General features: G+C 43.5%; 1 protein-coding gene across 10 annotated transcripts in view; it reads left to right on the plus strand.

The window, feature by feature from the left end:
• The window catches only part of agrn (agrin), a 356,879-nt gene that overhangs the window by 284,528 nt on the left and 53,319 nt on the right, over nt 1-19,032 (plus strand). For all 10 annotated transcript variants that reach the window (XM_049463009.1, XM_049463013.1, XM_049463012.1 and 7 more), the window contains 7 exons: nt 4,237-4,379; nt 5,420-5,525; nt 9,044-9,154; nt 9,744-9,908; nt 12,202-12,345; nt 13,421-13,545; nt 13,878-13,983. In XM_049463009.1, the coding sequence (XP_049318966.1) occupies nt 4,237-4,379; nt 5,420-5,525; nt 9,044-9,154; nt 9,744-9,908; nt 12,202-12,345; nt 13,421-13,545; nt 13,878-13,983 (900 nt within the window). The remainder of the gene's footprint in view (nt 1-4,236; nt 4,380-5,419; nt 5,526-9,043; nt 9,155-9,743; nt 9,909-12,201; nt 12,346-13,420; nt 13,546-13,877; nt 13,984-19,032) is intronic.

Genomic DNA, 19,032 nt, shown 5'->3' on the forward strand with positions numbered 1-19,032 from the left:
TGTTGACAACCTTTTATATCTGTGAGCATCTGTTTTTTTTTATCAGTGTTTCAAGTGTCACTGTTGGCTTGTTGCTATAAAAGTACTGCTTGATTTAATTTTTTTTACAACTGGTACTGATCTAGGTCTTATAATGTCTTTAAGAGCTCCGCATTCAATCCGTATTCGAGAAGTACCCTCCATAACCCTCTATAGAGTGTCCTCAGAACAGCAATTGATCATGACACAATTTATCATACATTCATTATCTTCCAACTCCCTATTTACTCGTACATTTGCTATCATGACAAATAAGGCCACGCTATCTCTTTATCATGAGTCCATTATTGCCCACCCTCTTTATCTGAACATTTGCTACAGTGACAAAGAAGGCCACTGTATCACCTCACTATATTAGGCGCGTCCTATCATTGATCACGGCGTGGAGCTGAAGCGGAGAGTGCAAAGAGAGAGTTATTTGTGCAGTGTATCTTATGTGACCAGACCTCTAGAGTTGAGTGCCTTCATTGTTTCCAGTTCGAGGCTAATGAACTGTGTGCCCTTCCAAAGTATGGATCCGGTGGGACCGTGTCAGTGTGGGGTTTTGATAAGCACCGCGAGGAAGGCTAGCATGCAGCTGCCGTTGCTGCACCCTTGGCCCGGCACTGCACCCTGACCCGCTCCATAATCTGCTTAAGGAAAAGCTTTATGCTAAGTGGCAGTTTCACCGGCATCGTATTGATTTTCCCATCAGGCTGAGCGAGCTCGCCTCGACCAGACTCGGCTACACTGAAATGAGAGGTTTAAACCGAGCTGTGGAACAACAGAGCTGGAACGTTTGCAGCCGCAACCACCTACTACTTGTTAAACACATTATGTGCTCTTAGACTGCGGATCTAGATAGTGGGTTTTCGCTGACGGAGCTGAATGTATAGCCATGGATACGTCAATAGATCTATTATGTTTCATTACGTGATATTTTAAAGATCTAAAGTCTTACTTGTGTGATATTGTGTTACTGGCTGTTGTAATTTTCTGTTTTTGATTTTAATCTATCTTTTTTTAAGCTAGACTCCTGACTTTCAGTTACTTGTGTTTATTGAATTTGGCTCTATTAAAGCACCAATTTGGAGGGATTGAGGGAGTGAAAGCAATAAAAAGCAAGAAGTATTTTTTTTTGTATTATTCAATAGCAGAGAAATCAATACTTTTGAAGCACACTGCAAAAAAAATCATCTTACCAAGTCACTTAATTGTAAATTTTTCTACAATTGGAAAAATGTGTGAAAATGTGTTAAAGGCTGCAGTAAACATCACACTATATCTTTTAACTCATGTATCATCTAGACACCTGCATTTCCCACTTGTAAACACCACTTCATTGGCTGTTTGAGTGCAACACAAGTGCTACAGATGTTTTTTTTTTTTTTTTTTACTTTTTTTACTTTGGTTGTTAAACTTTCCTAGCTTTGTCTTATCCCCAGTCACAGTTCAAAACGTTGGTTCTATATGTGCAATACATGGGTATGTGTTGCAGGTATATAGTTTGTTTACATGTACAGTCATATGAAAAAGTTTGGGCACTCCTATCAATCTTAATCATTTTTAGTTCTAAATATTTTGGTGTTTGCAACAGCCATTTCAGTTTGATATATCTAATAACTGGTGGACACAGTAATATTTCAGGATTGAAATGAGGTTTATTGTACTAACAGAAAATGTGCAATATGCATTAAACCAAAATGTGACCGGTGCAAAAGTATTTTCTGCAAGCACGCCACAAACAGAGTCGCCTGAGGTATGCAAAAGCAAAAGCACACCTCAGGCGACTCTGTTTGTGGTGTGCTTGCGGTCAGTAAAAAGTAGTTAGGAGTATTCAAATCAATAAAATGATAAGGGTGACCATACTTTTGCACCGGTCACATTTTCTGTTAGTACAATAAACCTCATTTCAATCCTGAAATATTACTGTGTCCATCACTTATTAGATATATCAAACTGAAATGGCTGTTGCAAACACCCAAATATTTAGAACTAAAAATGATTAAGATTAATAGGGGTGCCCAAACTTTTTCATATGACTGTATATGTACAGTGTGTATATAATGGATATGTATAGCTGCATGTGCTTATATATTTATATTGCTCTACTTGCACTTAAAAAAGTATTTTTTTATTGGTGCTGGTTGTTTCTCCTTATTACTGCCGTTGCAACGAAATTCCAATCCTTTGCAAACTACTGGTGTAAAATTGAATGACAATAAACTAAGTCTAAGTCTCTAAGTCTAATTCTAAAATCTGTCAAAATCAGGAGTTTAACCTGACTCCACAAATTCATCTCACACTTCCTTCCATCCTGTCTCTGAGCCTCCACGCCATTTTATTAAAACAAAACACCCCCCAACTCTAATATCTCTCGACTTCTTGTGGCTTGAACTTGCCACAAGCGCTGCTTTTAACCCAAAAAGCCTGTAAACTCCTCTCCACAGCTGCATATTACTGCGTGCAGAAGCTCCAAGAGACACTACTCTTAAGAGATTTCCTCAACAGCTGTCACCGGCCATAACGTTAATGCTGGCTGATAGAGTGGAGGGTGTAATAACTCCAGTGAGTCTACTCACTTGACTAATGAGCAGTCATTTCCAATAAATAGGAGAGGAGAGTAAAAAAAAAGAAAGAGAATGTGCTTTATGAGACGCTTCAAATCTGTTTCAGTGGGAGAGCTCTCCTGGGACACCTTAGCCTTTCCTTATCATAATACTCGAAGCTTTATGGAGAGTAAGAATCTAGATTCGCCCTTCATAATTTCACACTTGCCTGCATTAGAAGTCTTCTCTTAGCTCGAGTTGATGCTAATTACAGTTAACACAAAGGAGTGCGGCCCTCTTATCGGGATATTAAAGCTATAGGACCTTCCCGTTGATTTCCTGCAGTGGAGGAGAGGGTGCTAATATTTCATTATTTTTATGCTCATCTCCCGCTTTAGTTGAAATTATTCTTAAGGCCTCAGTGTCCAACCAGTCCTGTAACCAATTATAAAGGACTAGAGGATGACCAGTTAAGCAAGAGAGTTTAAAAACTGTGCTTAAAACTGTGTTTAAAAACTCCAGCAGCACTGCTGTGTCTGATCCACTTGTATCAGCACAACACACACTAACGCAGTAACATACACCAAGTCATGTGTGAAGTCCTCCTTTAAGGATATTAATGCTTAAAAGTGCTTCCCATTGATTTCCTGCAGTAGAGTATTTTTCCACCCATCTCTTACCTTAATTAAAACTATTTTAAACACCTCAGTTTCACTCCTGGACTAAAAAAATAGTCTTGTGCAGCATCCTGTGACCAGTGATGAAGGACTTGAGGATGATCGACGCAAACCATGCAGCAACACATTCAGAGCTTCTGTCTTTGACTAGATTGAACAGTTAGGTAGGAGTGTGTAATAGAGTGGACAATGTTCAAAAACTCCAGCAGCACTGCTGTGTCTGATCCATCCCAATCACACCTGATCTGTGGTAACAATACCTGCCTTAGCCCAGGTTGATGCTAAATGCTGCTAACACAAAGCACTGCAGTCTTCTTATCGGGATATTAAAGCTTTAAGACCTTCCTATTGATTTCCCGCAGCGGAGGAGGGAGCGCTAATATTTCTCAAATTTTTCTGCCCATCTCCTGCTTTAATTGAAATGTAAAGAAGCGGGGCTGGTGGCACGCTGATGTTGCTGTTAATTTATTTTGTCAATCGCTGGTCCTCTCCATGGTCGGTCATTATCTCCTGCTTCCAGCAGTGCCTTTGGTCCAATCTCCACTCCAACGTGAAGCAATTTTCAATATCCTCCGCTCGGCATGAGCCGACTGTAGGAATACTTCACCAGCCAGCGCCTATTAATTTTTGGCAGCTGTAGATAAAAAAAAAGAGAGAGTTGGTTGAAAGTATTCCAGAATATTTGACTTTATTAGTAGACAATGTGCTGCATTAAGATATGCAAATGTGTCTATGTTTGCACGCTCCCTTGTGTCCATGTGTCGCTTCCTGTCTTCGTTCCTTTTCCGATTTGGGACTTGTAAGCTACTTTGCTTGCTCCGAGATCTGTGCTGTCGTCCTATGGCGGGTGCTTCTACTGTATCTTTAAAGCTGGCCGTGAGGCTCTTTTGTAGCTATATGTGGAGATGTGTGTGTGTGTGTGTTTGATCAAGGTGTGTGTGTGTGTATGTGTATATGTAACGTTCTGATTGTTTGTGTCCATGTTTCTGCAGAGTGTGGTTCTGGAGGCTCGGGTTCTGGGGTTGAGGCGTGTGAACAGGAGCGCTGCAGGAAGTACGGAGGATCGTGGGATGAGGACACAGAGGACGACCGCTGTGTGTGTGACTTCACCTGCCAGAACGTGCCTCGCAATCAGGTCAGACACACACACACACACACACACACATACACATGTTAATACATGCACTTTCTGTGTTTATTTAATTAGTGCCATTACCACTCAATTAACCCCCATTAACTTTTTTTTTTTAATCGTAAAGATGTAGACACACACAGTTGATTTTATCCCAATTGCAGAAAATAAAAACAAACATGGAGGTCTAGCAGCTGGTTTTAGCTTTGATGCGCTGACACAAACAGACAAACTAGACAAAAACACTTCTTCATAGATGTGAGGTGTGGGTGTAATCCGTGTGCGATAGATTTTACAGTTTGTTTTACAGTTGTCCCACCACTGCTCAAGTAATTAAGCTAAAACGTTGTTAGTTGCCGCTAATTTGTTTCACACTCTCGGTTGCAGCATTCACTGGCTGCTGGTGGGCTCCATTTAGACATCTTTGAGTCTTTATACATAAAGCAATAGTAATGAAATAACAAAAAAGGATGTTTTTTAAGTTTTAAGAGTTCAGAAATCAGTTTTTGGTGAAATAACCCTGGTTTTAAATCACAGTTTTCATGCATCTTGGCATGTTTTCCCTCCACCAGCCTTGCACACTACTTTTGGATAACTTCATGCCACTCCTGTTGCAAATATTTAAGCAGTTCAGCTTGGTTTGATGGTTTGTGATTAATCATCTTTCTCTTGATTATATTCCAGAGGTGTTTAATTTGGTAAAATTAAAGAAACTCATCATTGGTCTGTCAAGTGATCTCTTATTTTTTTTTCCAGAGCTGTATACCAATATTGTAATACTGTAAGCAAGCAACATGCATATTTGCAAAACTTAGCAAAATTGCGATACTTTAATACATGTCAATATCTTTTTACATCCATAATGGCAAGATGAGGTTAGTGCATTAGTTCTAGCACGCAGTTCTATTCTCACAACCACTAAAGCTTTTTTTAGTCTGTTTTCACAAAGAAATGGGCAAGCTAGAGGGGTGCAATGCAGTGTAATTAAAGCCTATTCTGTTTCCGCTGTGCTGAGCTTGTTTCTACCCACGGATGCTTTGCAGGTGTGCGGCTCAGACGGCCAGACCTACGACAGCGAGTGTGAGCTGAAGAAGACCAGGTGTGAGAAGCAGGTGGATCTGCTGCTCCAGAGCCAAGGCCCATGTGAAAGTAAGGAAGCTTACCTTCCCCCACACCTTTCAGAACCTTCTCTACCTCCACACACACACACACACACACACACACAACTTTACATCTGCAGCCATTCCCACTCTTAGCTTACCCTCTAGTTAGACACTGGCCCTGAATTGCAAGGGGTGAATGCGTTGGGACTGCAGCAGAATGCTGGAATGCTGGCACTGTGCTTCTGAACTCCTACACAAGGGAGTTGTGCAGTCCAGAGCTGAGCTGAACCACTAGAGAGAAAAAGAGAATGAGAGAAAGAGAGAGAGAGAGACAGAGAAGGAAAGAGAGAGAGAGAGAGAGAGAGAGAGAGTGAGTGTGTGTGTGATCAGGGTAGAGGGATTCCCGTAGGCCTCAGTAGTTTCATTCTCGCCGCACACACTTGCACTCAATCTTTCTTTCCCTTTCTATCGAACTCTTTTTTTTAATTCTCTTTCTACCCTCTCTCTCTCTCTCTCTCTTTCTCTCTCCCTCTCTCCCGTTCCTGCTCTTATTCTCCCACCCTCTTCTTATCTCGTTCTCCCTATAACTCCTTCTCCTTCTTGCTGAGTTTTCTGCTCCAAAGCCTCTCAGGCCTTCCAGCCAGGCTCAGTCATGCTTCTGTAGCAGCCGTGGAAAATCAATCCTTTTTGGAGAACTTTCCACCGGTGCGAGGGGGCTTTCGGCTGCCTCCTCCCATTGGCCAAGCTCAGATCAATGGAAATCTCATTGGGGCCCATGCAGTTGATATGCGGCGGACGACGCCGCTTTGCCCACGTGCCGACCTCGGAGCCCCGGGCGGACTGGAAGCCTCCAGAGCACGCTGCCAGCTTCGCTAATTGGAAATTAGGTCTCTGTGACCCCCAGACAACCTTGCTCCCATTCCCCCTAGTGAAGCAGCCAGGATTGTTGCTGCTTCTCTTTAGCTGTCCTACCCATCTAAAGTAGAAGCCAATCGATATTAACATTTTTTCCCCTCGACTCAGAAAGCATAATTTTAATAAAAATTAGCATTTCTCCTGGCATTAAACGTACCTCTCTCTCATATATCTATTCATTGCAGTGGAAAACAAATCACCTATGAAAATCCACAGGATTTATGGCAAACCCGGCCCTAATCTAAAGCTAAAGATAATGAGAACACTGGCTATCTCTGGGTATTTTGTGGATTGTTATAGTGTATGAAATCTGCACACTAATCAAGTAAGACTGGGGCCATCATTAATTTATGACTGATCTGGAAGGACAACTCTTGTAATGTAATCCTGGCTGAAGTCTGTAGCACAGAGATTCAGTCTGTTCTCTTAAAAATAAAGGTCATGTCAATATGGCTGCTTCTGTTAAGCCATGCTGTAGAATACAATGTTTTTTCTCCTTGAAGATCCATATTATAATTATTATACTTCAGTTTGTAATGCTAGGCTTATTTTGAGTTTTAAGTATAAGAACTCCTTACAGAATAATATAGATCAATGTCAACTTTGGTTGGTATCTGGTTTCAGAGGGTCAAAATTGGTCCTATTGTTAGACAGTGTTGTGGAATCGCGAGTTATCTAGGCATAAAACATACCCACCCTATGCTGGTAGGACAGCTTGGCTCTTTATCAGTACAGGATTGTTTGGGAAAGTTTCTTTTCTGACAGGGTTTTATTCTTTGTTATGTGCATACAACAATAGTCGTGTTTTGCTTGAACTATTAGCTACACTACTCTCAGGATCTCCAGTGGTACTGCTCTGTTTAGTACACATCTTTACATCTAACTTTTCAGAAAATAATCTTAAAGAGTCCTAAAACTGTATGTCCAGGCCTTTTGAGGAACTTTTAAGGTATAACACATATTTTTTAAAAGTACATTTATTCGCCTCTGATGCTCAGATCCGGTTGAGTTGTTTGTCCGCCCTCTGCGAAACCTTTCCTAATATCCTGAATGGCATCATGCCGAAGAAGGATTGCACTGCAGTGCAGATTAACGTGTAGAAAAGGAGAAGAGGAGGAAAAAACGCTACGGTGACAGGAGAAAGAAAGTATGAAATTAAACGTCCCCGTGTCATAATAGGGCCAGTGCAGCAGGGAGAGGTTTAATGAAGTGTGGCCGAAGCCCATCTCTGGCGCCTCGAAAGTGCGACAAAAAGGCCCAGCGACTCATCACCATTAGAGCTCCGGCGCCACGCTCTCACCAGCAGCGGCGTGATTTATGACCTGGTGGCCGCTGATCCGAACGCCATACCGCAAACACGCCGAAAGAGAACGATCTGCTTCTCCTCTCCATTACCTGCCACCACTCATTGAGAGAGAGGGAAAGAGGCAAAGTGTGTGAGTGTGTGTGTGTGAGAGAGAGAGAGAGAGAGAGAAAGAGTGAGAGAGGGCCAAGGAGAGACCATCTGGCTTCCACTGAACTTCCGTTCAATATGTCGTCTAGTTAAGGCTGCCACAGGCTCCTTATGCACCGACATTGGCCCGATCAGACTGATTCTGGCCCAAATGGTCAGCTCACATTATGGACGAGTGCTGCAAATGCCAACACACTGGTTGCCAACTATAATACAGCAATAGGCTCAAGCCGCATTTGCCTTTACACCCCGGTTGCTGAGTATAATATGGGAATCAGGCCACAATTTGAATCCAACTCTACTCCAGTAGTAGAGTGTAAATCATAACTTATATTGGTTCACTTCTGCATTACTAATGATGTTTTTTAGCTGATGCTGCCATACATCAGCCATCCTTGGGCCAACACCGGTTTAAATCTATGCCCAAGTCTGCCTAGAGTGCAGCAAATGCCAACAGCCTAGTGTCTGAGTGTAATATAGGATATGGCCCACATCTCATTTGCCAACACCCCGTTTGCTGAGTATAATATTCAAATCGGCATGGCCCCTTTTGTCAACTATCCAGTTGCTGAGTACAAACTCTATTCGGTCCAATCCCCCCTGGCTAATTCCTGGCTAAGTCTCAGCCGCTGCTACCATACATCAGCCAAGCTTGAGCCAGTTCTTTATGCAAGTATTATCATCATTGTTATACTAAATTTACAGACTGACATGCATTTATGCATTCATTCACTCATGCAAAAACAGCACCACAACGCCACACGTCTTCGGCTGACGTCACTTTCTATGTGCATACACACTGGTATCTCCGCAGACAGGGATAAATAGGAAGAACAGGCCCCCTAGGATGTGTCAAATGTCACCCGCCACACATTCACCGAGCTGCCCATTGTTTGTCTTCATGCCGGGTAATAGCATAATTTTTCCCTGATTTTTGCATTGTTGTCTGGAACTGTAAATAGAATTGTTATCTCGCAGCCGAGCGCAGACTCTCTGCCACCTCTGCTCCTCCAGCAGTTCTTATTGTGTTACTCTAAATTGCATTTTTGCTGGAGATTGCTACGTCTAATTTGTCTTAAAAGAATGCTGCAAATCTTTCATCGCGCTCTCGTTTGTCTGGTTCTCTCTGTTTTTCTCCCTCTCCCCCTCACATCTCTGTTGTCTCTCTCATCCTCGTTTCTTTTTTCGCCCCACAGGCAAGCCTGTCTCTGGTCTGATCACTCCCTTGCACTGCAGCGAGACGGTGTACGGATGCTGTGAGGATGGCAAAACTGCTGCTCTGGGTGTGGAATTGGCCGGATGCCCGAGTATGTTAACTAAAGTCTTATTATACTTATCATCAGCACTGTCACAAAGATATGTTTGTATCTATTTTTGCTATTATTTAAGCATTCAGATGCTTTTTTCAGTAAAATGAAACCATTACCTTTACAAAGAACTTTTGATTAACGTCTTTAGTTGCCATCAGTTACCATCAAAATGGAAAGAGCTCAATCAAGATTGTAGTTGCACTTATGTACTAAATTGACTAAAGTATTGGGACACCTCCTTATTGATTCTTTCTCCTTAAATAAAGGCTAATAAAAATAGTTTATCGTGCTTTTTGTGATGAAAAGCACGTGATACCACTACATAAAGCCCATGGTGCCAATGACTTGGTTTTAATATCCCTCAGTTCTCTACAGGGACTAGAGCATTAGTTAAAGCAGCTGTATGTAGCTGACATTTTTGGACGCACAGTATATCATTTAAAACACATATAAAAACACATTAGACCCAAAGATGGCATAGAATTGATTCCAAAAAAGTGTCCTAACATCATAATATAGTGTATGTGTAAGTGCTGTATTGCTGTAGTGTATATAAGTAACACATGCATGTGTTGCTCATTTTTAGGTAAATGCCACTGCAACCACTACGGCTCGTACGGAGGCACATGCGACCCCACCTCTGGCCAGTGCTCCTGTAAGCCCGGAGTCGGTGGGCTGAGGTGTGACCGCTGTGAGCCAGGCTTCTGGAACTTCCGCGGCATCGTCACAGAGAACACGAGCGGCTGCACACGTAAGACACGGGCTTATTTTTCTAACATTTTCACCTTTCATAAAGGTATAAAACTCTTATTACACAGTTTAAACAGGCTCAAAATGCTCATCATGACAGTCAATGACAGTAAAGATAATATACTAATATTCCAAATTTTATGGGACACGGGATTAGTATCATGTACCATGACATTTGTCATCTCCTATGGACTCCTATGGAGTAACTGTCAGTCATTTCCAGAGAAGGCTTTCTTCTATATACTGTAATTTTAGAGTGAGGATTTGATTGCATTCAGCAATAAAAAGAGTTAAAAGGACACAGAACTAGTATTGTGTTCCACATTGTGTTTGCAGTGAGCTGTTTAAGAGCTGTTGTTCATCAGAATAGACTTTGAACCAGCCAGTGAACAAGATTATAAACAAATTAAACTTTATAACACTTTTTAATCATGTTGGTTATTAAATAAAAATGTCAATATGAAATATAAAAAAAAATAAAAACTAATTAATTTGATTTATTTGCTATATAGATTTTATAGTAGAATATTAGACTCTTAATATTCTACTATACAATCTATATAGCAAATAAATTACAGACAGAAAAAAAGCATTCTTTCATTTTTTTTCCATCACTGGAGATAATTTAGGTCTGAAAGGGATGAAAAAAAAAATAGAATGTCCAATATGGTACCCACGATCAAGCCTTGTTCCAATTCAGATAAATCATGCTGCCTAACTGTGACCATGTTCAACCTCCTACAAGACAACACCTCACAACTTATACAGGTGTATATACATTTCCAAGCTGTGTTCTGAAGTGACATTTCATGGTCATTTTTGCTTTTTTTCTCTCTTTTTTCTTTCTCTTTATGGTTCTCCACTCTTTTACAGATATGTATTCAGCTTTGTTATCTAGTGCTAAACGTTCTGCTAAAACCAGTTTAACTCAGCTTTGGTGCTAATCCACTTAGACAACCTGCACATATCTTTCTAGGCTTGACAGTGATTTTTGTTGACAGCAGCATTTTGAGCCATTGATACGAGCTGGACATTCGTGTGTGTGTGGGTGTGTGTGTGTGTATTCGTGTATACTATTCTTTGACCTGTAGAGCAGTGAACAGGCTGCCGTGAGTATTAGCGCATCACTACAGCACGGGGGAGGTGGAAAACAAGCATTGATTTGAACAGCATGAGGTGCTTTGTATTATCCCAGGGGTGGTCAGAGAGTTAGAGTGTGTGTGTGTGTGTGTGTGTGTAGCCTCTCACATTCTCACCCCAAGGCTGGCTGACCCTCCAATGAACCCCCACCGCCTGTAGTCATAGACATGGAGGAACTGCTTCTGCTACGGTCCATAGGTCATAGAGCCGGGTGTGTGTGTTTGAGTGTGTGAAATGTTGTGTGTGTATTTGTGTAGTGAAATTGAATTTTGAGGCACACGGAATCTAATGAAATCTGTTTGGCTTGTTGTGCTGTTTTCAGCCTGTTTTCATCTCATTCTCTCACTCACTGTGACTCTCTCATGTTCTCTCTCACGCATTGCTTCTCTCACGCCTTTTTTTTTTTCTCCATCTTTTTCATTGTCTTTTTCAATATCAACTTGGTTTTTTTTTGGTCTCACTGTCTCCCTTTCTCTTTTCCTCTCTCTCACAATCTTATATCTTTCTCACTGTCTCTTTCTTTTTTTCTCACTCCTTTTTTCATTTGTTCTTGTTCTTAATCTTATAGCAATTTTACTGCTATTATTACAACATTATTTTCTTTCTCAGTTTGTCTTTCTTTTGCTGCCTCTCTGTTTCTTTCTGCTCTCTTGCTCACTGCCTTTCTCTTAATCTTTCTCTCATGTTTTTTTCTATCACTACCTAGGCTTTCATATACACTGCTTCTTTTTCTCCCACTGTTTTCTTATGCTTTCTCTTTCTCCCTTTCATTTTGTCTCTATCTATCTCTATCTCTCAATTCTCTCTTATCTCTCCCTTTGTCTCTTTCTCAGTTTCTTACTCTTTAAATTTCTCTTCCATTTCCCTTTTTTTTCTTCCTCTTATCTGTCTCATACTTATTCCCTCGCTCTATCTGCTTCTTCTTCTTCTTTTCTCTCTCTCTCTCTTTCTCTCTCTGTGTCTCTAACTCTCTCTTTCTCTTTGTATTCCTCAGTGCATTCAGATGGATTTAGAAAGTTTTTTGGTTTTGTTTGTACAATTTTTGCTTTGTTGAATCTGTGAATAGGGGAGTGAGTGGTTGGACTACGTAAGCACCATAAATAGCCGTCTCTCATTCTCTCTCTCTCTCTCCCTCTCTCTCTGTCTGTCCGCAGCGTGTAACTGTGATTCAGTGGGCTCTGTGAGGGATGACTGTGAGCAGATGACGGGGCTGTGCTCCTGTAAGACCGGAGTGAAGGGCATGAAGTGTGACGTCTGTTCTGATGGCAGCAAGATGCCCGCCAACGGCTGTCACAAAGGTAAACCTCTCCATCTAATGTACTCCCATCCAACCCTCACGACACACACTTTTATACACACACACACACACACACACACACACACACACACACACGCAAAAAATTCATACAGGCATACAGACGGACGGACATGAGAACATCGGCCCAGCTGCTGCTCCATGCACTACCAGCAGAGCGAAGAAGACCTGGCAACCCTGTAGGCTTCCCATACACATAGACACACTCACACACATACACTCAAATACAAACACTGTCTCTTTTTTCTCTCAGCCCATGTCTGCTCCACCTGACAGGGGTGGGCTTTCTTTCTGTCTCTGCAGGATTTTAATGAGGTCCAAAAAACTGAAAAACTACAAAAGTGAAGGGTTCTGTCTGAAATAAACGTGCGCTTTGATCTCTGTGTGTTTGTTACGTTTTTGGATTTTATTAATATCCCCTTTTTTAAGCTCATTTTGAACAGAACATAACTGTTACTTGCAAAAGAGCAGAACCTAATTCGATATCTTGACGGCGTTCCGTTAGTATCAAATTATACACCCAGGATCGAAGCACTTATTTAACAAGGTGTCTATTCGTTTAGAAATCAGATAGGAGCTGGGGGAAATTAGACGTGTGCCCTGATGGGAACCCACTGCGTCAGCTCGGTTGTGTATAATTAGAGTCCTACTGTCAGCTATTGACAGGATTGAGGAAGTCAAGTGCTTAATGAAGCCAATACTGTTAGTCCCATCGGAGCAGCGGGGCACTCGGGGGCTCCTGCGGTTCCAGCCAGATGAAAGCCTTCACATGAAAGATAAGAGGAGCCCTCGCTGCAGCCTGCCGCTGTGATGTCAGAGCAAAGGGTGGGATTCAGTGGCGGAGGGCCCTCTGGGGCTCTGGGGCCAGCTGCTCCTTCAAGCCCGTAGTTCAAACACGGGTGCACGTCTGGCTTTGCGAGACTTCAGAACAGAGGGAGCGACCTTGAATCAAACCGCCTCTCATGTTTTAGTAATTGGATGTTTTTGCTTGGTTTTGCTTGGACAAGGTAGGAGGCCAAGCACTGAACCGATGAATTTATGAATTTATTGCGGCACAGGTGCCTCTGCGCCCAAGTCCTGCACTGAGCTGAAGTGTCTGTTTGGAGCCTCTTGCGTGGAGGAGAACGGACAGGCTCACTGTGAGTGCCCATCACCGGACTGTGACCAGAAGAACAAGACTAAGGTTGGTAAAACAACTAATTAGTACTATTGTCTGAGAAATAATCATGATAAACTGTATCATTGTGATATTTTAGAACATTTTATACTGATATAGAACTCAAAATCTCGATTCTTGATGTGGGTATTAACCCCACAAACTGGATGCAGGTATTGAACCCACAACCTTCATATAGGCAAGCATTAAACCCCCTTTAAACTTCTTGCTCCACAAGTAAAGAAGCAAACCACTGTTGTCACCAGTAGATAGTATTTGCTGAGTCTTAAGCCTGCTTTTTCACAGGACAGTTTGCATAATTTGTGTGATATTTTGTTTTGTATGTGTGTGTGTGGCAGGTGTGTGGCTCTGATGGAGTGACCTACGCTGACCAGTGCCAGCTGAGGACTATTGCCTGTCGACAAGACAAGGAAATTATTGTGAAGCACTTAGGCCAGTGCACAGGTGAGACAGTTCACTCTGCCAGTCAATTTAACACGAGCACACACACACGGCAAATGATAGAGATAGCCCACTCTCAGCTCAGCTCAGTGATGCATCAGTTTCAAACGCAGCCCACCTACCAAGACAGACCGAAGGGGGAGCCAACTTAACCTGTCAGATCTTCCTGCTTAGCTTCTCTGCTGGGGTGCCTAACAGGATGGATGAGCAATAAAGAGTCAGTTGTTTGTGCGCTTGCTTGTGTTTGAGTGTTCTGCAGGTGTGTATGTATGTGTGCAAGTGTGTACCGAAGCACCGGGGGGCAGTAGCAAGGGCGAGGGCAGGGGTTCTGGGGATCCAAAGTCTGTCTACCAGATGCTACCCTGTAGATAGAAGAGCTGCTGCTGGCTCCAAACCCGAGTCTTTGAATCCCCTAGAAAGGGGGCGACATTTGGACTGTTTGCTCATCGGCCCCCTGTGCAGGCGGGAGGGATGGGAGTTTAGAGGCACTGTCTGTGGGGAAGAGCCTGACAACCTCCTGCTTTCGGCTTCACACTTGGGCTGGAGAAGCTGAGCTGGTGGTGTGAGGGTGCTTCAAAGTCTCCCTCTGCTTCTCTCTCTCCCTGGTTAAGAAGAAGAAGAGAGGGGAGTTCTGGGATTGGGCCAAGGTCGAGGCTTTTCATGCTGGCAGTGTGCGAGAAGCAGAATGCCAGCCTGCGTCAGAGAAGCCCTCTACGGGGACGTGCTCTGAGACGGGCACTGAAGCGGGTGGCAGGCGTGACTGGTGGTTGCCAGCTGCTGGCTCCTGTAGCATGCTCGGTCTGTCTCCTGCTCAAACCCTCACATGCTCCCCACCACCCCCCAATCCCCCCATGTTCACACATCCCTTTAAATTGATTCCGTTCACTTTATTTATGCTGCTATTTAAAAGTTTGAAATCGCCATTTAAAGGCTTCCGACTTCAGCAGAACCCTGCTCCAACACAGCAGCTGCGCCTGCAGAAGAACCGGATGATGGGAATATGAGGTAGGAATAAGGTAGCTCTGTTATAACTGAGAACTCTGTCTAATAGAAAGCCATTCAGAAGATGCTTTAAGCTAACCTGGGTCCGGGAGCCAAATGTGACAGAAGGAAAAAAAGTTTGAAAGACTTGCAGACTTTTGCAGACTTTTACAGACTTTACCTCCAGCCCTAATTGACTCCAATTGATCCATCTTAGTACTGCCTTCAGAAGTCCTCTAATAGCTTGCAGACCGGCTGGTGAGTAGCTTTCCAGGATGGTGAAAGGTTGGAGACATGTTTCCTAAGGGAATTAAATAAAACACTAAAGAGAAGAGCTCACACTCAAAAAGAAGGGGCCAAAACGATGCTTAAAGTAATCCAGGTAGGATTGCACAGAGACACTAGGGAAGATTTATGAGAACCCATGACTAATTAGAAGCCTTTAAAAGACCAGAAATATATCTTGGCAAGGCAAGAAGCTAGTAATAACAAAAGCCAGGTGCCCAGCATCCAATAACAGATTAGAAGTTCATTCAGGGATTGGCAGTAATAAAAAAATAACAAACATAAAAGAATATTGAATTAAATGTAATATATTCGTCGTACCCAGTACTCCCAAATGGTATTCTAAGTCCTGTAGTCTTCGTTACAGATCTATAGGGTCTGTAATTATTTAATAGAATTTAAGGAATGTAAGGGGTCGCTGGGTTTATAGTGATGCTGTCCTTGCCTGATAACTGTCACTTCAGAGCTCCCCTTTGAATGTCAAAATGAGAAATAGGTCACCCTATGGCCATATGGTCCTTGGATGCTTGTTCAAATGGCTATTGGAGGACCTTGAGCGCACCATATGGGACAGGGCTTAATGTTGCGTTCAGCTTGGCTCGGAAGTGGGCAGTTGGAACTCGATATATTACTTCCCACTACAAAGTGGAAAAACATGGACATCTCCACGATAGCCTTTTTTTTTTATTATTTAACGTCATATACTGAGCTTAGATTTGAGACCATTATCCTGACATTTTAAGTGAGAACTGCTAGTCAATGAGGACATTCTTCTTTGCTCCCTCATCAGAGTTCTGGAAATTCTGAGCTCCAGCTGAGGCAAGAAAAAATAGCCAGCCATATCTCTCTTGAACCTGCGCTTAAAGTACGTTTTCCTATTGGTCAAGGTAGCTCCTTATTTAAAATCGGAATGCACCTCAAGATGTGGTACTGCCTGAAGTTGGACGTTTTGTAGACTCCCTTCCTCGAGTCTGTTTGAGGGTTCAAGAGGCTACTGACAGAGTCTTTTTGAGCATTGGATAGCCCTTGTAGATGGCAGCAGGAATTTCCCTGAGGGCAGGTGCTGTAGCTCTTCTCCTCTCTCTTCTGCAATCGGCATGCAGGGCAGGTGAAGTTTTCTCATCAGAGTGAGGGAGTGACTGGTGCATTGCAAGTAGCTCCAGAATTGTCGAGCTAGTCCAGAGGGCAGGCACGACTACAACAAGAAAACCCCATCAGGATTTAACCTTGCATCACCCATCGGAGGTTCGAACGAGTGCTGTATGATGCACGGTTTGTCAAACACCACTCAGGCAGAGGGCTGAGCCTCAACAACACCTTTCCTGGGTTCAGTGTGTTGCTGTAAAGCCACAGGGCCATAGGGCCACTGCAGTGTGCGAGATACAGTTCCCGGCAAATTGATGTTCAGAGATCATGCTGTGATTACTGCCCCTATCCCCTAGGTTGTTATTGAAATTAAATAGAGATCCTCGCTCTCTCTGGCTGTTGCTTGGCGATAGCTGCGTGTCTGGCATGTAATCCCTTGCCTCTCTGCGAGTTAGCCTGAACGGTGGAGGAAGGAAGCAGAGAGGGTGCCGTAGTGGGGCTGTAGTCTCGCTCTCTTTCGTGTTCCATAGTTTTCGTGCTCTATCCCCGCCTGAGGGGGAACCAGTGACGGCAGTGACTGTTATTAATTTCTTCCGTGGCGGCATGCGGGCCACTGGCTGCTCCTCAGCCCCAAGGTGGCAGTGGGGGGTGGGGGCTAGATCACAAGCTCATTTCACGTGTGACTGCGTGGGAATTAGCGGAAAGTCTCTCTTGCTGTTGCTCTGTCTCTTGTTTCTCTCTCTTTTTCTCTTTTCTATTTTCCCCTAGTCTTCCACCACCCGCCGAATGTTCCTATGCCGAACGAATTACATTAATGCCGTTAAAAAACTGCCTACGAGCATTTCCCCGCGCTCGGCATGTGAATATGAGCAGCCGCATCTGAACAATAGAGCAGTCATCACTGCGAGAAGAACACAAGCTAACAAAACGTGAGGGAGAGCTTTCAGGTGTTCAACCAGCTCAGCTGAATGCTCGGGCAACTTTTGGCACTGGTGGTGTCCAAGCATTGGCAGCTCCCTTTGCACGCATATGGTGTCATCACCTGTATGTTTGTGGCAAATTGGCAGTCCACATAAGAGCATATGGCGTGAGCATCTCACTGCCTCAATGTTAGCCTTGATTTTCTTGTCCTGGCTACTACTCTTGTTCTCTTGTGCGCTTAAAGTTGAGAACATTTTTATTTCAACTTTCTCAGTGGGGATTCCAGACCCAGTTAAGGGGACATTTTATTTGTTATTTCTTTATCAGAGTTTCCCTATCGTAAGTTCCAAGTTACAAACTCTGTTCCAAATTCTGAACAGTTCCTACAGGCATTTGCACGCAAGGCAGGTACAGTAACTCACCTTGATAACAGTCAAGGTACATTGTTGGTCTTGCTTTTCTTGCCATGGCCCATTCCTCTTCCCATTCCCGCTCGAATATTCCACTGCTCCTCTCCCTCATTTCCCCTCTGTCTCTATCTCTATCATAGTCTCCCTCTGCAACCCCTTTTGCAAAGTGTAAAAAAAAGACGACAAAGCCATCTTAATAAGCGCCTTTCAAAGATAACTACACAGCAGAGGCAACAGAAGATGACAATGATTCCCTCCCTCCGTTTCCCTTTTTTTTCTAATATTGCAGCTTCACATCCCGGAAAATCAAATGGAGCATTAAACCTGATTAGGCTATGCTTCCACTGAACTGCTTGTGCTGCCAGTCTCTGTTTTTTTCTTCAGCTGGTGTTCGCTATGTGTGTGTGTGTGTGTGTGTGTGTGAGTATATATGTGTGTATGTGACAGGCCTCAGAGCTCAGCCACTGATAGCTAAGGCACACCCACATCCCAGATTTCCTCTCCCTAGGAGCTAGCGGCAGGCCTGAATCCTGAATGACAGGTGTAGCCGAGGAGAAAAGCAACATGTGCCACAACACACACTGATAGCATCTCTGCACTCCTGCGCCGAGCTGCCATATCTGCTCCACTCTCTGCTCCTCTCGGCTCCTCTCGACTCCTCTCAGACAGCTTGACGTGGACAGTCGGATAAGACTATTCCTGTAAGCCTGCGGAGATTCACACCTCGGCAACTAATTACCGATCAAATGTTAGCAAGATTAGCATGTGGTTTAGGAGTCTGCGCTTATGGTATCATGAATCCAAGCGAAGTGCAGCTTGCCCGCTGACAAGGGACTCATCAAGTGGGAATCCAGGCCGCTCCATTGTCACGCTTGCATGCCTGCACTGTTCCCACAGTCTCCTCAGCAGCCTTGCCTAGCTGCCTTGACAGCGTGGCTCAATTCCCTTGCGGCACGTTTATTGTCCTATTTATCGCTCGGATCAGAGAATATTTGTGCTTTGCAGAAAGGCCTTGTGTGGTTTAACGCTACTGTTTCGACCACATCCCCCTCTTCCTCCCTTTTTCTCTGGTGGAGAGGAGCTCTGCGGCTGTGTTGACAAGGCTGTGGCGGCGGCGGTGTTGACGGATGCAGGCGCGCTGTGAGCAGAGTGTGTGCCGGCTTTGAAGCCAAAACTAAACCCTGCATTTCTGCCCTATTTATATCAATCATTTATCATTCGGCACTCCGGCTGTCGGTGATTAAAGCAACCCTACAGGAGGGCAACTTTTGAGTATATATAATTCATATCTACACACACACACACTTGCTCCTATGCACATGCACACGTACACACATTCTAACGCAGTTTGGCCGCACTTTACAGTCAA

The sequence above is a fragment of the Astyanax mexicanus genome, chromosome 13 (genome assembly GCF_023375975.1).
Source record: "Astyanax mexicanus isolate ESR-SI-001 chromosome 13, AstMex3_surface, whole genome shotgun sequence".
Lineage (NCBI taxonomy): Eukaryota > Metazoa > Chordata > Actinopteri > Characiformes > Acestrorhamphidae > Astyanax > Astyanax mexicanus.